This window comes from Triticum urartu, chromosome 3A (assembly GCF_056163025.1).
Source record: "Triticum urartu cultivar PI428250 chromosome 3A, HENAU_Tu73, whole genome shotgun sequence".
In the NCBI taxonomy this organism is placed as follows: domain Eukaryota; kingdom Viridiplantae; phylum Streptophyta; class Magnoliopsida; order Poales; family Poaceae; genus Triticum; species Triticum urartu.
The window spans coordinates 661,877,265-661,902,371 of NC_141875.1; the positions used below are offsets into that span (position 1 = coordinate 661,877,265).

At 47.5% G+C, this 25,107-nt stretch overlaps 1 protein-coding gene across 1 annotated transcript in view; it reads left to right on the forward strand.

Moving 5' to 3' along the window:
* Positions 1–21,034, forward strand: part of LOC147981170 (uncharacterized) — a 68,918-nt gene extending 47,884 nt beyond the window's left edge. Inside the window, exon 3 of the mRNA XM_087515886.1 lies at positions 21,023–21,034. Within this exon, the coding sequence (XP_087372012.1) occupies positions 21,023–21,034 (12 nt within the window). The remainder of the gene's footprint in view (positions 1–21,022) is intronic.
* Positions 21,035–25,107: the final 4,073 nt, after the last annotated feature.

Here is a 25,107-nt window from a genome sequence, read left to right on the forward strand (position 1 = left end):
CAATATAAATAAAGAATGAGTTCATTACAGTACCTTGAAGTGGTGTTTTGTTTTTTTCGCTAACGGAGCTCACAAGATTTTCTACTTTAAGTTTTGTGTTGTGAAGTTTTCAAGTTTTGGGTAAAGATTTGATGGATTATGGAACAAGGAGTGGAAAGAGCCTAAGCTTGGGGATTCCCATGGCACCCCAAGATAATCTAAGGACACCTAAAAGCCAAAGCTTTGGGATGCCCCGGAAGGCAAACCCTCTTTCGTCTACTTCTACCGGTAACTTTACTTGGAGCTATATTTTTATTCACCACATGATATGTGTTTTGCTTGGAGCGTCTTGTATGATTTGAGTCTTTATTTGTTAGTTTTCCACAATCATCTTTGCTGTACACACCTTTTGAGAGAGACACACAGGATTTGGAAATTATCAGAATACTCTATGTGCTTCACTTATCTTTTGAGTTATATAGTTTTGCTCTAGTACTTCACTTATATCTTTTAGAGCATGTCGGTGGATTTGTTTTATAGAAACTATTGATCTCTCATGCTTCACTTGGATTATTTTGAGAGTCTTAAATAGCATGGTAATTTGCTTAAATAATCCTAATATGCTAGGTATACAAGATTAGTAAAACTTTCTTATGAGTGTGTTGAATACTATGAGAAGTTTGAAACTTGATAATTGTTTTGAGATATGGAGATGGTGATATTAGAGTTGTGCTAGTTGAGTAGTTGTGAATTTTAGAAATGCTTGTGTTGAAGTTTGTGATTCCCGTAGCATGCACGTATGGTGAACCGTTATGTGATGAAGTCGGAGCATGATTTATTTATTGATTGTCTTCCTTATGAGTGGCGGTCGGGGACGAGCGATGGTATTTTCCTACCAATCTATCCCCCTAGGAGCATGCATGTAATACTTTGCTTTGATAACTTGTAGATTTTTGCAATAAGTATATGAGTTCTTTATGACTAATGTTGAGTCCATGGATTGTACGCACTTTTCTTCCTTACACCATTGCTAGCCTCTCTAATACCGCGCACCTTTCGCCGGTATCATACACCCACCATATACCTTACTCAAAATAGCCACCATACCTACCTATCATGGCATTTCCATAGCCATTCCGAGATATATTGCCATGCAACTTACCACCGTTCCGATTATTATGACACGCTCCATCATTTTCATATTGCTTTGCATGATCATGTAGTTGACATCGTATTTGTGGCAAAGCCACCGTTCAAAATTCTTTCATACATGTCACTCTTGATTCATTGCATATCCCGGTACACCGCCGGAGGCATTCACATAGAGTCATATTTTGTTCTAAGTATCGAGTTGTAATTGTTGAGTTGTAAGTAAATAAAAGTGTGATGATCATCATTTTTAGAGCATTGTCCCAAGTGAGGAAAGGATGATGGAGACTATGATACCCCCACAAGTCGAGATGTGACTCCGGACGAAAATAAAATAAAATAAAAAGAGGCCAAAGAAGCCCAAATAAATAAATAAAATATATGAGAGAAAAATAGAGAAGGGACAATGCTACTATCCTTTTACCACACTTGTGCTTCAAAGTAGCACCATGATCTTCATGATAGAGAGTCTCCTATGATATCACTTTCATATACTAGTGGGAATTTTTCATTATAGAACTTGGCTTATATATTCCAATGACAGGCTTCCTCAAAGTGCCCTAGGTCTTCGTAAGCAAGCAAGTTGGATGCACACCCACTTAGTTTCTTTTTGAGCTTTCATACACTTATAGCTCTAGTGCATCCGTTGCATGGCAATCCCTACTCACTCACATTGATATCTATTGACGGGCATCTCCATAGCCCGTTGATACGCCTAATTGATGTGAGACTATCTTCTCCCTTTTTGTCTTCTCCACAACCACCTTTCTATTCCACATATAGTGTTATGTCCATGGCTCACGCTCATGTATTGCGGGAAGATTGAAAAAGTTTGAGAATGTCAAAAGTATGAAACAATTTCTTGGCTTGTCATCGGGGTTGTGCATGATTTAAATACTTTGTGTGGTGAAGATAGAGCATAGCCAAACTATATGATTTTGTAAGAATAACTTTCTTTGGCCATGTTATTTTCAGAAGACATAATTGCTTAGTTAGTATGCTTGAAGTATTATTATTTCTATGTCAATATTAAACTTTTGTCTTGAATCTTTCAGATCTGAATATTCATACCACAATTAAGAAGAATTACATTGAAATTATGCCAAGTAGCATTCCACATCAAAATTTTTGTTTTTATCATTTACCTACTCGAGGACGAGCAGGAATTAAGCTTGGGGATGCTTGATACGTCTCCAACGTATCTATAATTTTTGATTGCTCCATGCTATATTATCTTCTATTTTGGACATTATTGGGATTTATTATCCACTTTTATATTATTTTTGGGACTAACCTATTGACCGGAGGCCCAGCCCAGAATTGTTGTTTTTTTTGCCTATTTTAGGGTTTCGAAGAAAAGAAATATCAAACGGAGTCCAAACGGAATGAAACCTTCGAGAACGTGATTTTCGGAACGAACAAGATCCAGGAGACTTGGACCCTACATCAAGCAACCAACATGGAGGCCACGAGGTAGGGGGCGCGCCTACCCCCTAGGTGCGCCCTCCACCCTCGTGGGCCCCCTGTTGCTCCACCGACGTACTCCTTCCTCCTATATACCTACGTACCACCAAACGATCAAATACGGAGCCAAAACCCTAATTCCACCACCGTAACTTTCTGTATCCACGAGATCCCATCTTGGGGCCTGTTCCGGAGCTTTGCCGGAGGGGGCATCGATCACGGAGGGCTTCTACATCAACACCATAGCCTCTCCGATGAAGTGTGAGTAGTTTACCTCAGACCTTCGGGTCCATAGTTATTAGCTAGATGGCTTCTTCTCTCTTTTTGGATCTCAATACAAAGTTCTCCCCCTCTCTTGCGGAGATCTATTCGATGTAATCTTCTTTTTGCGGTGTGTTTGTTGAGACCGATGAATTGTGGGTTTATGATCAAGTTTATCTATGAAAAATATTTAAATCTTCTCTGAATTCTTTTATGTATGATTGGTTATCTTTGCAAGTCTCTTCAAATTATCAGTTTGGTTTGGCCTACTAGATTGATCTTTCTTGCAATGGGAGAAGTGCTTAGCTTTGGGTTCAATCTTGCGGTGTCCTTTCCCAGTGACAGTAGGGGCAGCAAGGCACGTATTGTATTGTTGCCATTGAGGATAACAAGATGGGGCTTTTATAATATTGCATGAATTTATCCCTCTGCAGCATGTCATCTTGCTTAAAGTGTTACTTTGTTCTCTTGAACTTAATACTCTAGATGCATGCTGGATAGCGGTCGATGTGTGGAGTAATAGTAGTAGATGCAGGCAGGAGTCGGTCTACTTGTCTCGGACGTGATGCCTATATACATGATCATACCTAGATATTCTCATAACTATGCTCAATTCTGACAATTGCTCAACAGTAATTTGTTCACCCACCATAAAATACTTATGCTCTTGAGGGAAGCCACTAGTGAAACCTATGGCCCCTGGTGTAGGAGATATGCCCTAGAGGCAATAATAAATGATATTATTTATCTTCGAGTTCATAATTATGTTTATGTTCCATGCTATAACTGCAATGATTCTCGAGTCTGCAATATCCATGAGGCTCGGAGGAAGACTCATATGCACGTGTGGAATAATAAATGGTAAGAAGTATTCCTAGTCTGCCTCTAAGACTAGCTCAAGTGTTGCATGATGGTTCTGTTTTCCTGATCATGGGCATGTCTATGCCAGCAATTTGAAGGCACAATGTTAAGAGAACATTTGTGTTGAATCGATCCGGATTGATGTTATGCTAAGAGATTCATTCGTCACAAGTTAATGGTGCATATCACAGAGATGGTTAACATTTGCATGATTCCTTGGACCATGAGAGTATCGAGTTTCTTCATGCTTGCTTCATGAACTTTGGGGTTTGTTAAATGTCATCCGTAAATGGGTGGCTATTACGGCGGCTTACGGGTTCATGGACAAGTGTGTCAAGTAACTTGATAGCTCAAGATTGGGATTTGCTCCTCCGACGATGGAGAGATATTCTCAGGCCCTCTCGGTATTACGGTATCCATCATCGTCTGGCCAGACACAGTGTGATTTGATCACTAGGATGCCGGAACACGGAAACGAGAAAAGAGAACAAAACAGGTAACGAGGTAACTTGCATGGTGGACAAATGGTTCGTCCCATGGGATGCAACAAATCTCACCTCAGGTGTTTGTGGCATATCGCGAAGCAACAGGAATAGCTCACTGCAACTGGAGGTTCACTCGAATATTTATTCGTGTGGGTATAGGGGTCAATATGGGTGTCCACGGCTCCGATGTTGATCATTGATCGGAAGGGGTTCCGGGTCATGTCTATACTTCACCGAACCTATAGGGTCACACGCTTAAGGGTCATCTATCTTCTGAATACTAGACAAGGAGTCTGAGAGAAAATCACCGAAAAAGTTTCGGACACCGGAAAAATTTTCGGACAGCGGAAAAGGTTCCGCAGAGAGAGGTCATCGGATGAGTTTCGATGAAACTGAAAAGTTGTTTTAGGGGATACCATTAAGTCAAATTGGTTTCGGCACATGCCTGATAATTCTTGGAGGGTGCCAGAATCATTCTGGAAGCTTTCTGGAATTTTTCGGGATAATAACCGGATATGCTCCGGAGCTGCCGGAACCACTTCAGATGCTTTTCGCAGATGAAAATCACTAAACCGGAATTGTTTCGGAACGCATTGAAAATCATTTTGGTGGGTACTGGAAATGTTCTAAGACCACATAAATATTTTCAGTTCAAACGGACGCTGAAAAATGTTGTCGTGAATAGTGAAAATCAGCTTTATGGAAAGCCACCTTTTGGGGCTTTGCTCCAAAAGATCTTGGGGATGACATGGATGGATAGGAGCCATTTTTGGGCCCCTCATGGGGGTGTGGCCGGCCACATGGGGTATCCCCCCTTGGGGACCCTCTTGTTCCTTGGTTTCACTCCTAGGTCCTTGTGGAAGGACTTCATTCATGTGCATTTTGGGTTTTTGTGTGAAACTACCCTACCCCTTGGGATTTCCTATAAATAGAGGTGGAGGGGCAGCCCTCCACACTCACTCTTTCTCACATACAAGTGCCATGCATGATCTGGCTTCTCTCTCCCTCCCAGCGAAACAGTTTCATAGAGCCGAAAGGCTGTCTGGGTTCCGGCAGGAACTAGTTCTGAACGGCGAAGCCCTGCCGGATAGATGACACCGTATGTGTGCAACTCTGTAGAGAGGTCGTAGTTTCGATCTTAGTGCCCGAGGGGCTGTTCAAGAATGCCTCCCGAAGGGCTGTCCAAGTGACCGTCCGAGTTTCGAAGGTCCTCCCGAAGGGCTGTCCGCAACACCGTCTGGGGGACTATTCGACCGCCTCCCGGAGGGCTGTCTGAGGAGCAGATGAGGGTATACATCCTCGCGGTTGGGAGGTTGTAAATCCTAGCTGCGGGGATCTGCACCGCCGATCATCATCGACTCTACTTCCCGCTGCGCTACGAGTCGGTAACGAAATAGATCAAACCTTGTATGCAGTCTCCATAGTGGTCCTGGGCTGGTGCGTAGGTCAGAAAATTTTTGTTTTCTGCTGCGTTACCCTACACCTGGGTCTATCCTCATCATATTAATCTTCTAACACTTAGTTATTTCCTTGCTTTTTACTTTGCTTTTATTTTACTTTGCATCTTTATCATAAAAATACCAAAAATATTATCTTATCATATCTATCAGATCTGACTCTTGTAAGTGACCGTGTAGGGATTGACAACCCCTTATCGCGTTGGTTGCGAGAATTTATTTGTTTGGTGTGGGTGCGAGGGACTCGCGCGTAGCCTCCTACTGGATTGATACCTTGGTTCTCAAAAACTGAGGGAAATACTTACGCTACTTTGCTGCATCACCCTTTCCTCTTCAAGGGAAAACCAACGCAAGTGCTCAAGAGGTAGCATGGTGCTATAGTGAGCAAACTTACCAACACTCCCTGGACAAAAGGCTCTTTCACCGAAACCTCCAACCAATGGCAGCGAGAGTGGTTTTATGTCATGGAACTTGTAAGGACATATTTATCCCTAAGTGTTTTGGTGATTGATGACAACGCATTTGCGGACTAATCGTGAGACATGAGTATTCCAGACACTTCTTTGCTAGGCACAAGACGATTGGGTGCCCCTCGAAGACTGACGAAGACGGCGTCTTTTCTACGTTTCTTTTTGGTGGATTTGAGTCGTAGGAAAGCCGTACTATTAAGAGGGGGTCCGCGTTGGAAAGGTTTGGGTGGAATCATCACGTACACGTCTCCTTTTATCCGCTCCTTCTTCCTTGGAGCTTCCTCCGTTTTCCTGCCTCCTATGACTGGCTGCTGTTGTGGTTGCGGTAGTACTGCTCCTGGATCAACGGTAGTACCGTAGGCATCCACGGTAGTACCGCGCGGTGGCGTGGTAGTACCGCTGGTGCCCACGGTAGTACCGCTCCCCTGGAGCCGCACTACCGCTGCCCACCAGGCTAGTGCCGCCCCTTTGCGGTAGTAGGAGCGGATGTAATTTTTTACATCCGCACCTGCCGCGGTAGTACCGCGCTATGCGGTCAGGCAGTAGTACCGCCCCTCGGCAGTACTACCGTGTCGGGTTTTTGCTACTTCCGTTTTTTGCGGAAGTAGGCACGGAAGTTTCCCTTCCCCCTGACTGGGACTTTTGCCTTGCGGTAGTACCGCATGGGGGCGTGGTAGTACCGCGCGTGCAGAAGTACCGCCCCGGCTTCTGTGCGTCTGGTTCTGTGCTGGGGTCGCGGCAGTACCGTGGGTCGGTACGGTAGTACCGCACAGCCGTGCGGTAGTACCGCTTGGTTGCAAGCAGTAGTACCGCGCGGCCTTGCGTTAGTACCGCTGGCCAGGCGCGGTAGTACCGCTGGCCGTGGGCTGGTTTGTGGGTAACGGTTGGATCTTTTCCACACACTATATAAGGGGTCTCCTTCTTCCCCGTTGACTTACCTCTTCCACCATTAAAGCTCCATTATTGCTCCAAGCTCCATTTTCGCCCGATCTCACTCCCTAGCCAACCAAACTTGTTGATTTGCTCGGGAGTGGTTGAGAAGGCCCCGATCTACACTTCCACCAAGAGATATTTGATTCCCCCTACTAATCCCTTGCGGATCTTGTTACTCTTGGGTGTTTGAGCATCCTAGACGGTTGAGGTCACCGCGAAGCCATAGTCCATTGTGGTGAAGCTTCGTGGTGTCGTTGGGAGCCTCCAATTGAGTTGTGGAGATTGCCCCAACCTCGTTTGTAAAGGTTCGGTCGCCGCCTCCAAGGGCACCAATAGTGGAATCACGGCATCTCGCATTGTGTGAGGGCGTGAGGAGATTACGGTGGCCCTAGTGGCTTCTTGGGGAGCATTGTGCCTCCACACCGCTCCAACGGAGACGTACTTCCTCTCAAAGGGAAGGAACTTCGGCAACACATCCTCGTCTCCACCGTCTCCACTCTTGGTTATCTCGTGCATTTACTTGTGTAGCTTATTTGTTTCATATATCTTGCTTGCTTGTGTTCCTATTCGTGTTGCATCATATAGGTTGCTCATCTAGTTGCATATCTAGAAAACCTACTTTGATGCAAAGTTTAAATTGCTAAAGAAAAGCTAAAAATTGTTAGTTGCCTATTCACCCCCCCCCCTCTAGTCAACCATATTGATCCTTTCAATTGGTATCAGAGCCTCGTCTCTTTATTAAGGACTTTACCATCCAAAGAGTATGGTTGATACCGTAGACGGTGCGGAGGAACACTCCGATGTGAATCCTATCTCGTCTACGGGCGATGGGGGAACCTCGGTCTCTCGTGAGGAGTTCAATGTGGCCTTGGAGACATTGAAAACCTCCATGACGACCGAAGTTGAGAGCATGTTTACTAAATTTCTTGAGGGGCTTAAACTATCCACCGCACCGTTGAAAGTGGGTGATCCCGCCAACAAGGTGACGGATGCTATCCCCGACAAGGGGGAAGCTAGTAGTGAAAAGGCTCCTTCTTCTAGTGGTAAGAATGGCACCGGCATCTTTGCCCATGTGGAACCACCACTTGTTTATGGTGGACCGATTCCTTCCACTCATTTGAATCATGCCGGTCCTCCTCCTAAGATTGTGAAAAATGAGGACTTTGATTCTTGGGTTTACCGCTTTAAACGTCATTTAAATCATGTGAACACTAACCTTTGGAGAATCATTGAAGAAGGTTTTTATCCGCATGATCCAAGCAACTTCACTCCTCGAGAAGCCGCGGATAATCAATTCAATGAGAATGCTCTCTTCATCATTCAAGATGCAATTCCACCCGAAGATCTACCTCATCTTCGTCCCTTTGCCTTGGCCAAAGATGCATGGCGTTGTGTTGTCTCTCTCTACCGGGGAAGCGCGAGCATTCAACGCTCCAATTATGAAGTGGTACAAGATGAGGCCGATGAGTTTGCAATGAAAGAAGATGAAGAACCTCGTGAGCTTTATCGGAGAGTAACCAAACTCGCGGTCTCACTACGAGATCACGGGATCAAGGACACGGATGACAATTGGATCAAGCGCAAATTCCTCAAGGCAATGATGCCCTATCACAAGGCCATGTCCTCCGTCATTCGTCAAAGACTGGACTTCCACACTTTGACCTCAAGCGAAGTGTTGGATGAGTTTGTGGCCATGAACATTTTGGACAAGACCACCGACAATGCGGTGCTCCATTCTCAATGGGCAAAGAAGCCTAACCTAGCATTGAAGGCCAAGATCACCGTGGAAGAAGAAGAGGAAGAAGAGGAGAGCAACCCCGGAGATATGAAGTATGCATATCATGAACACATGGCACTTGCTTCAAGGCAATTTTGGAGCAAGAAAAACTCGAGGCCAAACTTTAGCAAAAGCAACTCGAGTGGCACAAGGGGCAAGCAACGTGTAAGGACTTGCTACAATTGCGGCAACATGAGTCATTTCGTTGCGGAATGCCCGTATGAGAAGAGGGAAGACAATGGTGGCAAGCTCATCCGAAAGGACAAGGCCAAGTCGTTCCCCAACAAGAACAACTTCACCAAGAAGACTCCTCCCAAGGCTTTGGTTGTGCAAGAAGAGTACAATGAGGATGATGACGATGATGAAGATGGTGAGTCGGTTGCCATGGCCTCCGTTGCCATTGCAACAACGTCGCGGGTGTCTCTGTTCGACTCACCCAATGAGAGCATCACCGCCAAGTGCCTCATGGCTAAGCCCACCAACAAGGTTACCTCCAACATCAAAACTACCATCATTAATCATCCTTCCCTGATGGATAGCATTAATGAACTTGAGGGAACTAATGTGAAGGCTAACGAGTTTGAGGCCTTTATGGGAAAACTCAAGGGAAAATCCAAGAAGCACTTTGTTGCTCTCTTGGAACAACTTGGTGAAGCCAATGACATGATCGAGGCTCACGAAGACACCATCTCTAAGATGGAAGGGCATAGTCGTGACTATGCCGATGAGATTTTGGATCTTTCCAATGCTCTTGAGGAAGAGCGTGGTCTTCGTTTGGCTCTTGAGGAGTCACACAAAGTTGATCATGCTAAGTTAAAGAAAGATTATGATCATGTCCTCATTGTTTCTCGTGTGCTAAATTCCGAGAAGGCCAAACTCGGGGTTGATCTTGCTAGACTCAAAGAGGAGTTTGATATACTTGACAAGGCCCACAAGGCCTTGAAGGGTATTCACGCTAGTCTGAAGGAGTCTCATGATCAACTCCAAGTGAAGCTAACTAAGGAGAAAGCAACTTTTCCTCATATGGTTTTAATTGATAATGCAAATGCTACTAACCCGTGTTGTGAGCATATACATCTTGTTGAGGAAAATACGAAGTTGAAGGAGCAACTTGAGAGAGGTCTTGCGACTTGCATACAAGGCAAGAAGAACCTCAACGATCTCTTGATCAACCAAAAGAGAGGTGTGGCCAAGGAAGGGGTTGGGTACGTGCCCGACTCCAAGAATAAGAAGAAGAATGACAAGACCGAACGACCTCCTCCCCTCATGCAAACCTTTGTGAGGGAGGGAGAGAGTGCCCCCGAGGAGAAGAAGAAGAACAATGTCAAGAAGGGCAATGCCACCTCTCTCAACAAAGCCAGCGATTTTAACCCTTCTTATGTGTTATGCTGTGCTAGTGATGAGCATGTTTATGCCAAATTTGTTGGTTCTCTTCATGAATACATTGAATGGTCTATTTGGGTTCCAAAAACCCTTGTTACTAACATCAAAGGACCCATTACAAAATGGGTACCTAAAACCAAGCATTGATCTCTTGTAGGTGTTTGCTTCCGGTGGGGGATCATGGTTGCTCGATAGCGGAGCTACAAATCATATGACCGGAAGCAAGGACTTGGTGGTGGACGTGCACAAGGTTCCATCTATGCCCACCAATGTCGAGTGGGGTGACGCCTCATCTTCTAAGATATTGGGACTTGGCAAGGTGGTCATCTCTCATGATCTCACGATCGAGAAGGTCATGCTTGTTGAGTCCCTTGCATACGATTTACTTTCCGTTCGTCAACTTGCTATCATGGGCTTTGCCACTTTCTTTGATATCGATACCGTGGCCCTCTTGTGGAGCAAGACTCTTAAAGTAGCTTTTGTTGGGCATGTCGAGAACGGTCTATATGTGATTAACTTTTCGAAGCGACCCACTAAGACCGCGACATGCCTAATGGCTAAAGTTGATGTGGGATGGCTTTGGCGTCACCGCTTAGCCCATGTCAATATAAGATCTTTGCAAAGTCTCCTCAAGGGGGACCATGTCCGGGGACTAACGAATGTTAGTTTTGCTAAAGATCGTGCTTGCAGTGCCTGTATCGAAGGAAAGCTACATGAGAAGGCTCACCCTCCCACGACTATCATTTATTCAAAGAGGCCTTTGGAGCTCCTTCACATGGATCTCTTTGGGCCTCCATCCTTCGATAGTCTTGGAGGTAGGAAGTATTGCTTGGTGATTGTGGATGACTACTCAAGGTACACGTGGGTGTATTTCTTCAAGAGGAAGAGCGAGACCCAACAAACCGTCATTGACTTTGCAAATGAAGCACAACGTCAACACAATGCAAAGATCTTGACAATAAGAAGTGACAACGGCACCGAGTTCAAGAACTACACCTTGGATGAGTTTCTTAGTGACGAGGGAATCAAGCATCAATATTCCGCACCCTACACCCCTCAACAAAACGGTGTTGCGGAGAGGAAGAACCGGACGTTGATGGATGCGGCAAGGACCATGATGGCGGAGTTCAAGTCTCCATACAACTTTTGGGCCGAAGCCATCAACACCGCGTGTCATGCATCAAATCGGCTCTACCTCCGCAAGGGATTGAACAAGACTCCATATGAGATACTCACCGGTAACAAGCCCAACCTCAAGTACTTCCGAGTATTCGGGTGTAAGTGTTTCATTCTCAAGAAAGGTGTCCGGTTGTCTAAATTTGAGGCTAGAGCTTATGAGAGCATATTTGTTAGTTATGCTACAAACTCTCGTGCTTACCGTGTCCTCAATAAATCCACGGGACTTATTGAGGAGACGTGTAACGTGGAGTTTGATGAGAATAACGGCTCCCAAGTGGAGCAAAGTGGCACTTGTGATGTAGGTGATGAAATTCCTCCTGAAGCCATAAGAAGAATGTGTGTTGGTTTTATCCTACCCATTTAGGAACCCCTTGTGGCCGAAGGAGAAGGACAATGCTCCACTCAAGTGGAGCCATCACCAACCCAAGGCCCACACGCTTCCGAAGAACAAAGTGAAGGCCCTCAACCTCATGAACAAGACCAAGGGCATGATCATACTCAAGACGGTGTGGACACACCAAGTGATGCCCAAGGTCAAGTTCTCTCCCCCGAGCAAGTTCAAGATCAAGAACAAGTTCATGACGGCGCTCGAGATGATCAAGTAACCGCTCCTCAACTCACCACCGAGGAGGAATTAGAGCATCGTGCCACCAAGGTTGCTTCCAAGCTCTCCACCAAGGATCATCTCATGATGAATGTGCTTGGAAGCTTAAGAAAGGGGGTAAGCACTCGTAGACAATTAGCAAATTATTGTGAGCATCACGCGTTTGTCTCTTGTGTGGAACCCCACAAGGTCTATGAGGCGCTACAAGATCCGGATTGGCTCAATGCCATGCATGAAGAACTCAACAACTTCGAGCGCAACAAAGTGTGGAGATTGGTGCCAAGACCGACCAGAAATCACAATGTCATAGGAACCAAGTGGATATTTAATAACAAGCAAGATGCCCATGGGATCATCATTCACAACAAGGCTCGTTTGGTAGCACAAGGCTACTCCCAAGTCGAGGGTATCGACTATGGTGAAACCTTTGCTCCCGTTGCTCGTCTTGAATCCATTCGCATGTTGATTGCATATGCTTCTCATCATAACTTTAAGTTACAACAAATGGATGTGAAGAGTGCCTTTCTTAATGGTCCCATTAATGAATTGGTTTACGTCAAGCAACCCCCCGGGATCGAGGATCCCTACTTTCCCGATCATGTGTATCAACTCGATAAGGCACTCTATGGCCTTAAACAAGCCCCACGTGCATGGTATGACCACCTTGCCGAGTTGTTACAAGACCGTGGTTTTGAAGTTGGGCTAATCGACCCCACTCTTTTTACTAAGAAGGTCAAAGGGGAGTTGTTTGTGTGCCAATTATATGTTGATGATATTATCTTTGGTTCTCCTAACAAAGCTTTCGATGAGGAATTTGCCGCTCTCATGACCTCAAAGTTTGAGATGTCCTCCATGGGAGAGTTGAAGTTCTTTCTAGGGTTCAAAGTGAAGCAAAGAAGAGAAGGAACCTTCATCAATCAATCCAAATACACTCAAGACATGCTCAAGAGATTCAAGCTAAGTGACGTCAAGCCGGCTTCCACTCCAATGCCCACCAAGTGCCAACTTGACTTAGATCCCAATGGTAAAGTGGTGGATCAAAAGGTATATCGTTCCATGATTGGATCCTTGCTTTACCTTTGTGCATCTAGACCGGACATCATGTTGAGTGTGGGAATTTGTGTACGGTTTCAAGACGCACCTAAGGAAAGTCACTATGTGGCGGTCAAACGAATCTTTCGATATTTGGCTCATACCCCAAACTTTGGCTTATGGTACCCAAGAGGATCAAACTTCAAGCTTGTAGGGTACTCGGATTCTGATTGGGCAGGAGACAAAGTGGATAGGAATTCCACTTCCGGAGGGTGCCAATTCCTTGGTTGCTCTTTGGTAAGTTGGTCTTCCAAAAAGCAAAGTTGTGTATCTCTCTCGTCCACCGAAGCGGAGTATGTGGCAGCCGGTAGTTGTTGTGCACAACTCTTATGGATGAGGCAAACTTTAAAGGATTACGGTGTCACTTGTGACAAAGTGCCTCTTTAGTGTGACAATGAAAGTGCCATCAAGATCTCTCTCAACCCGGTGCAACACTTCAAGACGAAGCATATTGAGATCCAGTATCACTTCATCCGGGATCACATTAGGCGAGGAGAGATCGAGCTCAACTACGTCAACACTCATGACAACCTTGCAGATATCTTCACGAAGCCCTTGGATGAAGCAAGATTTCGCGAGTTAAGGCATGAGCTAAATATCATCGATTCGAGCAATGTTGCTTGAACCCTTGCACACCCCATCATACTCAACGTGTTGTCCTATTTAGATGTAGGCATGGACATAGGGGGAGTGATGTTCTCTCAATGAACTCTCCCTCCCCCCATTATTCATAAATCAATCAAGTCTTTCACATTAGCCATGTTTGATGGTACTTGTGCTTCAAAGACGAGTTTTGGTCATGGACCCAAGGATAATTCTTCGCGGTGCCATACCAATTGACTCAAACATAGGTGGCTACAGCCACCGCCCTCTCTTTTGGAGAGGTGGTGTCTTTCTGGTTTTGTGTGTTGCGTGGTCTTGTGGTGTCGTGTTGGCTCGAAGTGGTTTGTGCAAAGATCCAGTTTTTCGCGCGCTCGAAACGTGCATCTTCTTGAGCCCACGGTACTACCGCGTCTGGGCGCGTGGGGGTTATGACTCGGGCAGGGGAGTTCCAACTCCCCATACCCATTCATTGTCTCTCTCTCCATGTCTCTCCCTCTCAAGAACGGCGCCGGAGGCCCTCGCCGGATCTCCGTCTCCGGCCACTCTCCTCGGATTCCGACCGGTGGGATCGTTCCCCACCACTTCCTCTTGCCATGGACCAAGGTTTTTCCCCAAATCCCTCTTTTTCTTGGTTGTTCTCTTGCTTCTAGGTTTTTGGGGAGAAACTTGTCGTTCTTGAGATTTTAGGCCAAATCTATGCAAGAGTAGGATGTAGGAGAGTCGTGATGCGTAGGAAACATACTTGATATGCTGTCTTGTGGTAGCTTTGTCCAATCGTAGTGTCGTTGTGGTTTCACTGGCTTTTTTAGATTTGAACCTGTTCAGATCTGACGCGGTGCGGTACTACCGTGCCCAATGTGCGGTACTTGTTGGAAATATGCCCTAGAGGCAATAATAAAAGCATTATTATTATATTTCCTTGTTCATGATAATTGTCTTTGTTCATGCTATAATTGTGTTATCCGGAAATCGTAATACATGTGTGAATAACAGACACCAACATGTCCCTAGTAAGCCTCTAGTTGACTAGCTCGTTGATCAACAGATAGCCATGGTTTCCTGACTATGGACATTGGATGTCATTGATAACGAGATCACATCATTAGGAGAATGATGTGATGGACAAGACCCAATCCTAAACAAAGCACAAGATCGTATAGTTCGTTTGCTAGAGTTTTCCAATGTCAAAGTATCTTTTCCTTAGACCATGAGATCGTGTAACTCCCGGATACCGTAGGAGTGCTTTGGGTATACCAAACGTCACAACGTAACTGGGTGGCTATAAAGGTAGACTACGGGTATCTCCGAAAGTGTCTGTTGGGTTGACATGGATCAAGACTGGGATTTGTCACTCCGTATGACGGAGAGGTATCACTGGGCCCACTCGGTAATGCATCATCATAATGAGCTCAAAGTGACCAAGTGTCTGGTCACGGGATCATGCATTACGGTACGAGTAAAGTGACTTGCCGGTAACGAGATTGAACGAGGTATTGGGATACCGACGATCGAATCTCGGGCAAGTAACATATCGATTGACAAAGGGAATTGCATACGGGGTTGATTGAATCCTCGACATCGTGGTTCATCCGATGAGATCATCGTGGAGCATGTGGGAGCCAACATGGGTATCCAGATCCCGCTGTTGGTTATTGACCGGAGAGTCGTCTCGGTCATGTCTGCTTGTCTCCCGAACCCGTAGGGTCTACACACTTAAGGTTCGGTGACGCTAGGGTTGTGAAGATATGTATGTGCAGTAACCCGAATGTTGTTCGGAGTCCCGGATGAGATCCCGGACGTCACGAGGAGTTCCGGAATGGTCCGGAGGTAAAGAATTATATATAGGAAGTGCTGTTTTGGCCATCGGGACAAGTTCCGGGGTCACCGGTATTGTACCGGGACCACCGGAAGGGTCCCGGGGGTCCACCGGGTGGGGCCACCTATCCCGGGGGGCCCCATGGGCTGAAGTGGGAGGGAACCCAGCCCATAGTGGGCTGGGGCGCCACCCCCCAAGGGCCCATGCGGCTAGGGTTGGAGGGGAAACCCTAGAGGGGGCGCCCCCTTGCTTGGGGGGCAAGCCCCCCACCCTAGGCCGCCGCCCCCCCTAGTAGATCCATCTACTAGGGCCGGCGCCCCCCCCCCCTTGGCACCCCTATATATAGTGGGGGAGAGGAGGGACTTCATACCCCAGCCCCTGGCGCCTCCCTCTCTCCCCGTTACGTCTCTCTCTCGCAGTATAGGCGAAGCCCTGCTACTGTGACGCCCTGCATCCACCACCACGCCGTCGTGCTGCTGGATCTTCATCAACCTCTCCTCTTCCCTTGCTGGATCAAGAAGGAGGAGACGTCTCCCGTCCCGTACGTGTGTTGAACGCGGAGGTGCCGTTCGTTCGGCGCTTGGTCATCGGTGATTTGGATCACGTCGTGTACGACTACATCATCACCGTTCTTTTGAACGCTTCCGCACGCGATCTACAAAGTTATGTAGATGCATCCGATGGCTCGTTGCTAGATGAACTCCTAGATGATCTTGGTGAAACGAGTAGGAAAATTTTTGTTTTCTGCAACGTTCCCCAACAGTACTACCGCTCGTCAGGTGCGGTACAACCGTACCATGCGGTACTACCGCTCTGCAGACGCGGTACTACTGCGCCAGCCGTGGCGCTAAGGTCGTACTACCGCTCCTACACCCAGTACTACTGTGATCTTGCACGGTACTACCGCGTCTAAGGGTCGTACTACTATCTTAGCTCCGCATCACTTGGCAGTACTACCGTAGGGATCAAATCTCTCTCTAGGCATTTATCATGTGTGCTTTCTACTTGTTTGACTTGCGTTGTTGTGGTCTTTGCATTAACCTCTCTTGGCTGTTATGGGTGTTTTTGCGTTCTGTGTCTCAGGTGGTGGCTCTCGCCGTTCCAATCCCAGTCGTGACACTGGCTCCAAGCGTCTGCACAACCCCCAAGATGAAGCCCCAGAGGGCTCCAATGCGCCCAAGCGCAATGTCAAGACCATTGCCAGCAAGCAAAAGGAACCGGCTAAGGGCATGGACGAGATTTCAACCACTGAGTATGTCGAGCGCCGGAAGATCAATCCCTATGTGAATCCTCGGGCTATCCTCAGAGGCACCAAGTTGTTCTGGACCAAGCAACAAGCTCTCATCTATCTGGATGTGATCAAGAACAAGCAGAATACCTTCGTGGATGTCAAGTGGATAGACATGCATCACCTGCGGAAGGACAAGTTTCGTGACTATTTTGGAGAGGCTCTGCACTTGGTGGAGCAGTTTGCTATTGAGCCGGTGATCTCCTTTCACCATGACTATGACCCTGAGCTCATCTGTCAGTTCTTTGCCTCAGTGTACTTTCATCCCGGGGAGGAGCGGATGATGACCTGGATGACCAATGGCCGTCAGTTGTCTGCTACCTGGAAAGAGTTCATGGATCTGCTGCACATTTCTGATGACGGGCTTCACACCCCCGTTGGCGTTCGCCCCCATGCCAACTCCGAGTCTGCCAACAAGAACCAGCTTCAGCCCTTCCTTGTTGAGAAGGTACTCCCCAATGGCAAGTCATCTTGTGTGTTAAACTCCTTTCTGGATATCATGCATCACATCTTCCGCAACACTCTGTTCCCACGCATTGGCGATAAGGACAAGGTATATGCATATCTAGTGGACATGTTGCTCTTGTGTGCAGAGGCACGTTCTTCTCAGACTCAGCCACTTGATGTCTCACACATCATGTGGTGTGAGCTTTGGTTTGCGGTGTTCACTCGCAAGGTACCTATCTATGGACCGTACCTGTTTCTGCTGCTCTCCACCACTTGGGAGAAGACGTATCCAGGTGATGAGTTCCTTGCTCCAGACTGGATTCGCCATGAGTCCATCTGCCTCTGCGTCAAGCCCAACTGGGCCAACACCACTACCAGTGCTGAGGCATCTTCTGCTAGGAGTGCTGCTGGTGAGGGGGAGGCTGCTGCTGCTGAGACTGTTGCTGAGGACCGTGCTGCTAGGTCCACCACTTCTTCCTCTGAGCGGTCATGGGCCAAAAAGCTGAAGGACAAGATGAAGACTCTCTTCTGCATGCAGGCGAAGGGACAGTACAGGGCTCACGTGGCTGACAAGGAGAGTCGCCGCCGTGACAAGAAGGTGATGAGGCTCTTTGGAGAGGATGTGTCTGGCGGGTCTGAGGACGTCATCACACCTAAGGCTGCCTGGATGTCAAAGCAGGGCTACAAGTGGACCAGTTCAGAGGATGACCTCGAGGAGACTATCCCCGCCGCTGAGTCTGACGAGGAGCACGAGGAGCAATGGGACGACTTCTCTGCCTGAGCCACCCCGTGTGTGTAGGTGTCCTCTCTGCCTTTTTGGCGTCTCGATGCTAAAGGGGGAGAGAGTGTAGGGATTTGCGTTGTGTCGTGCTTGGTGTACTTGTTTGCTTTGTCGTTTGGACCTCGTTTGCCTCGTTTGCTTTTGTTTGGTTTGTGCCTTCGAGACCTATCCTCCATATGGTGTAAGACATATGCACTCTATCTATCTTAGTTATCTTATGTTTGTACTACCTTGTCTAGTGATAGATATGCCTTGTCTCTATAATATAGGGGGATCTCTGTTCCTAGTATTCGTGCTCATCTAGGTGGCACACATTTAGGGGGAGCCTGTCTATATTATAGAGAGGAGGGGTTTGCATTTACTTAATACTATTTTCTTTGTGCAAATCCCGTTTTGTCATCAATCCACCAAAAAGGGGGAGATTGTAAGGACATATTTATCCCTAAGTGTTTTGGTGATTGATGACAACGCATTTGCGGACTAATCGTGTGCCATGAGTATTCCAGACACTTCTTTGCTAGGCACAAGACGATTGGGTGCCCCTTGAAGACTGACGAAGACGGTGTCTTTTCTATGTTTCTTTTTGGTGGATTTGAGTCGTAGGAAAGCCATACTATTAAGAGGGGGTCCGCGTTGGAAAGGTTTGGGTGGAATCATCACGTACACGTCTCCTTTTATCCGCTCCTTCTTCCTTGGAGCTTCCTCCGTTTTCCTGCCTCCTGTGACTGGCTGCTGTTGTGGTTGCGGTAGTACTGCTCCTGGATCAACGGTAGTACCGTAGGCATCCACGGTAGTACCGCGCGGTGGCGCGGTAGTACCGCTGGTGCCCACGGTAGTTCTGCTCCCCTGGAGCCGCACTATCGCTGCCCACCAGGCTAGTGCTGCCCCTTTGCGGTAGTAGGAGCGGATGTAATTTTTTACAACCGCACCTGCCGCGGTAGTACCGCTTTCGCCGTGTGGTAGTACCGCGCTATGCGGTCAGGCAGTAGTACCGCCCCTCGGCAGTATTACTGTGCCGGGTTTTTGCTACTTCTGTTTTTTTGCGGAAGTAGGCACAGAAGTTTCCCTTCCCCCTGACTGGGACTTTTGCCTTGCGGTAGTACCGCATGGGGGGCGCGGTAGTACCGCGCGTGCGGAAGTACCGCCCCCAGCTTCTGTGCGTCTGGTTCTGTGCTGGGGTCATGGCAGTACTGTGGGTCGGTACGGTAGTACCGCACAGCCGTGCGGTAGTACCGCTTGGTTGCAAGCAGTAGTACCGCGCGGCCTTGCGTTAGTACCGCTGGCTAGGCGCGGTAGTACCGCTGGCCGCGGGCTGGTTGGTGGGTAACGGTTGGATCTTTTCCACACACTATATAAGGGGTCTCCTTCTTCCCCGTTGACTTACCTCTTCCACCATTAAAGCTCCATTATTGCTCCAAGCTCCATTTTCGCCCGATTTCACTCCCTAGCCAACCAAACTTGTTGATTTGCTCGGGAGTGGTTGAGAAGGCCCCGATCTACACTTCCACCAAGAGATATTTGATTCCCCCTACTAATCCCTTGCGGATCTTGTTACTCTTGGGTGTTTGAGCATCCTAGACGGTTGAGGTCACCGCGAAGCCATAGTCCATTGTGGTGAAGCTTCGTGGTGTCGTTGGGAGCCTCCAATTGAGTTGTGGAGATTGCCCCAACCTCGTTTGTAAAGGTTCGGTCGCCGCCTCCAAGGGCACCAATAGTGGAATCACGGCATCTCGCATTGTGTGAGGGTGTGAGGAGATTACGGTGGCCCTAGTGGCTTCTTGGGGAGCATTGTGCCTCCACACCGCTCCAACGGAGACGTACTTCCTCTCAAAGGGAAGGAACTTCGGCAACACATCCTCGTCTCCACCGTCTCCACTCTTGGTTATCTCGTGCCTTTACTTGTGTAGCTTATTTGTTTCATATATCTTGCTTGCTTGTGTTCCTATTCGTGTTGCATCATATAGGTTGCTCATCTAGTTGCATATCTAGACAACCTACTTTGATGCAAAGTTTAAATTGCTAAAGAAAAGCTAAAAATTGTTAGTTGCCTATTCACCCCCCCTCTAGTCAACCATATCGATCCTTTCAAAACTCCATAGTACCAAGTGGGCAGCTATACCTGTGTTCTATTCCAGCCCTCCACCACAACTTGCATCATGGATAAACAAGGGGCTAGACTGGGGATCAGTTGATGAAGTGCAGACTCTACAGAGCCGCATCCGAACCCTCCTTGAGAGAGACATCGATCTTGTCAACGTGATTCAAGTGATGCTAGTTCGCCGAATCCTGCCATGCCAGCACAGGTCTCACCGTATGTGGGAGCTTAATGTAGAAGGATCACGAACCCTCCAACACTTCTTCGGCACTACGCACGAAGGGATGTGGAAGTTGTTTTTCAGGAAGCGAAAACATTGGTCGGACACTACTGAGGACGATGGCCTTAACTGCAACCGTCCGGATACCCCAGTAAGCACTTGTCTCCCAAACACTTTGTAATTACGCATACCGTAATATGGTACTGAGCAAGCTATCTTCTTCCAGGGCTGGATAAAGAAGGCGGAACTAATTATGTGTTCGGCCCCTCTTCCTGAAGGCCCCGTGAATCCTGTTCTAACAAGGATGCTGGCCCTGGCACCATACAGATGCCTATGAAGGAGGGCGAGACGGAGAGTGGGAGAACCAAAGATGGCCCCTATTCCAAGGGTACATCAGACATTGTGTCTGGAGGAATCAAAATCCCCTCATCCGAAGACAAAAGTGAAGGGGGGCACTATCTCCTCCCCTCATGGGAAGAAAAGGGCTGCCTCCGAAGATTTGGAGAAACAGGCTCCTAAGCGAGGCAAGATGCCTTTGTTGGGTGGCTCGGGCTTGGAGGACGTCGAAGCACAGTCTCATGATGAGGACAAGCCTCAGGCCAAATCGTAAGTGAACAAGGATGTTTTAAACATATCCCGTTCTTTTCTTGTAATGCCTGGAATATATGTTTTTTGCAGCTCGGCACGTAGTCTTCTACAACAATCCTCTTCTTCGGGGGACCTTCTCCCCGAGATGATGGAAAGCGAGACGCCTCCACCGGCTTCTCCGCCCAATAGGGCGGACGACTTCGAGGTGTCGTTGCTGAGGGTCTCCCCCGACCAACAGGTGGTGCAAGGGATGATGAAGACATTACCCGAAGGTGATGCTTCGGTGGCCCAGGACCCGGGGACCAATAATGAAGGCCCCAAACAATCAGGTATAGAGCCGGATATGAATAAACGGTTCCCTTCAAAGGGTGGCCGTACTCCTACGGCAGCCTCCGGAGACCTGGAGGCGCCAGATATCTTGACGAACATGCTGCGGCAGGCGTCCATCTTAGAGGAACATCATACCTTGATGTGCACGGTGGTTAAAAAGGTCCTGTCCATGAAGATCGGATTGAATGAGGCCTTTGCGAGCCTACTAAGAGGCTTCAAGGTTTGTACTGTAATATGTGCAATTGTGTTTTATTCACAAAATACACATGTGTATAGATAGTAGCCCCTGAGACTCTGATTGGCTTCCCGAGGGAGGCGATCATAGGATCAAAAGAAATGCCCAAGGACTGACCTGATTAATTGGAACATAGGCGGTGACTTATCCGATGACTGCCCGAACTATTGAAGTTGTAGATTTGCAACATAAGATTAATGAAGCGGATAATGATATCGCGCTTATCAACAGGCGACTTGACGAGGCGCAAGGTATGATTTTGGGGCAGTTATACTATGCATATGTTTAAAATATAAGCAATATGCGAAGAATTGTGTAATAAGGTGTACATATCTACAGATGGTGCTGTCGCAGTCGAGATCCTTCGAGCTGAGCTAGCCTGGGCCAAGGAGCAGGCCCGGATTAGTAATGCGGCTGCCGAAAAGGCATCAGCTGAGTTAAAAGCCGAACAAGCTGTTCGGCACCATGACGAGGAGAAGATATCCAGGATGGCGCTCGAACTAAAAAATGCTGCTAGCCGCTATGAACTTCTTGAGAAGCAGAATGAAGCCAAAACGGCTGAACTTGACAAGGCCTTACGAGAGGCGAGAGAAGCGCGGTCTGAATCCAGAGCAGCCCGTGAGGAGATCCGGCAAGCTAGGGAGATTGCGGCTGGTAAGCCTTTTTTTCTACAGACTAAGTTCGACGATCCGAACTATGCTCAACTTAACCAAGTGTGGAGTTCTCCGGACGAGTTTTTAGACTTGCCGAAGAGTTCTTCCGATGCGGCACAGTTTTACCAGGCGCGAGAGGGGTATGCAACGGAGAAGCTTTTCTAGTCACAATTTGGCGCGTCGAAGCGCACTCTTTTGCTGAATGAACAGATATCCCAATGGGCCGAGCTTCATAGGATATCTGGTGCTGCCATGAAGAATGTCATAATCCGGTTGTGTCCAACTGAGCCTGTTCCGAATAGCTACTTCAGCTTGGTGCAACGGCTTGTTGATGTGGTGCCACGTATCGACGCTGTGAAGTGGTCGGTGTGCATTGAGGGTGCACGGATGGCCTTTGCCCGAGTCAAGACATTCTGGGGGAAGATGAAGGCCATCGATGTTGCAGCGAAGAGTTCACCCAAGGGCAAGGACCGTTACGAACCAGAGCATTATTTTGAGGACATCCTAGAGGCCGCCCGCTTGATAGAGGGTCAATGCTCGAAATACATAATGTTTGAGTGAGGTGTATGATAATTGTAAAAGACAATTTTATTTAATCTATTTTATATTTTGCTCGAAAGCTTGTGTTCCTCCTGTGCGGCCGTTTTAATATAATCTGAAAGTTTTCTAGTCGTCGGCTTCAGCCCCCTCGTAGGAAGTACAAGGGTGTTCGGAAAAGCATTTGATCACTCTTGACCCAATGTCTTGGTCCATGAAGGAGTTGATAATGTGGCGAACCAGGCAATCAGGCTATAGGGCGTTAACACTTTCACTTAGCCATAGGAGTTTTATAGGGGGGCTATGATATAGCCCCTAGTATGCGTACGGCTTATTCCAATATGGTGTGTTACATATATGACCTAAAAAAAGGGGTCCTTCGTGTAATACGGAAGGAATCGCGACAGATTCCGATAAGTCATCGAGTGGTTAACCAACTCTCACAGCATCATGACAGTCGGTTTTCGGCTTTCTCTACTGAGGTGCTTGACCAGATGAACTAGAAGCACAATCGCAGTAGTTCTCCCTTTACTACCCTAGCCGATAGAGCGGAACGTAGGGTGGCAAACACGGGAGCCGGGCAACCCAACCATTGACCCAAGACATGATTCGAAGCTGATGCATATAAGGCCAAACTTGCGACGCCGAAGTACACTATAAAAGCTGTCCGGACTTTGTTGGCAGCTCATTTGTTCCTGTACCGAGCCTCTGGCAGGTTAAGCCGGGGTATATCTGTGGAACAACCATAAGAGGCGTATTCATTTGCGGAAAGACGCGGATGATTAATTCGGATAATGTTTACTGGGACCTGAGCGATATGCCAATGATTACTTGATATATATCACATCACAACATGTTTACGCAGATGATTAATTCAGATAATGTTTACTGGGACCATATCACATCACAACATGCCCTGCAAAAAAAGTTAGATGTCCTCTACTTTGTTGTTGCAAGTTTTACGTGGCTGCTACGGGCTTCTAGCAACAATCGTTCTTACCTACGCATCAAAACCACAACGATTTTTCATCAAGTGTGTTGTTTTAACCTTCAACAAGGACCGAGCGTAGTCAAACTCGATTCGACTAAAGTTGGAGAAACAGACACCCGCCAGCCACCTGTGTGCAAAGCATGTCGGTAGAACCAGTCTCATGAATGTGGCCATGTAATGTCGGTTCGGGCCTCTTCATCCAACAATACTACCGAATCAAAGTAAAACGTTACTGGTAAGCAGTATGACTATTATCGCCCACAACTCTTTGTGTTCTACTTGTGCATATAACATCTACGCATAGACCTGGCTCAGATGCCGCTGTTGGGGAACGTAGTATTTCAAAAAAATTCCTACGATCACGCAAGATCTATCTAGGAGAAGCATAGCAACGAGCGGGGAGAGTGTGTCCATGTACCCTCGTAGACCGAAAGCGGAAGCGTTTAGTAACACGGTTGATGTAGTCGAACGTCTTCACGATCCAACCGATCCAAGTACCAAACGTACGGCACCTTCGTGTTCAGCACATGTTCAGCACGATGACGTCCCTCGAGATCTTGATCCAGTTGAGGACGAGGGAGAGTTCCTTCAGCACGACGGCGTGGCAACGGTGATGATGAAGTTACCGACGCAGGGCTTCGCCCAAGCACTACGACGATATGACCGAGGTGTTAACTATGGAGGTGGGCACCGCACACGGCTAGGAACAATTGATGTGTGTTCTAGGGGTTCCCTCCCCACGTATATAAAGGAGGGAGAGGGAGGGAGGCAGCCTAGGGCGCGCCCAAGTAGGAGGAATCCTACTTGGGCCCCTAGTCCAATTTGCCCCCCTACCATATTGGGACAAGGGGGAAAGGAAGGAGGTGGGATGGGAAGGAAGTAGGAGTCCTACTTCATACTTTCCTTTTCCTCCTCTCCTTTCCCTTTATCCCCATGTGACTGGCCCTATAGGGGCGCACCAGCCCCTTGTGGGCTGGCGTGTTCCCTTACTTGGCCCATTAAGCCCATATCTTTGCCGGGGGTTGCCCGGAACCCCTTCCGGTGACCCGGTATCACCCGGAACACTTCCGTTGTCCAAATACCATCGTCCTATATATGAATCTTTACCTCTCGACCATTTTGAGACTCCTCGTCATGTTTGTGATCTCATCCGGGGCTCCGAACAAACATCGATTATCAAATAACATAACTCATAATACAAATCGTCATCAAACGTTAAGCATGCGGACCCTACGGGTTCGAGAACTATGTATACATGACTGATAAACATCTCCGGTCAATAACCAATAGCGGAACCTGGATGCTCATATTGGCTCCTACATATTCTACGAAGATCTTTTTCGGTCAAACTGCATAACAACATACGTTGTTCCTTTTGTCATCTGTATGTTACTTGTCCGAGATTCGATCGTCGGTATCATCATACCCA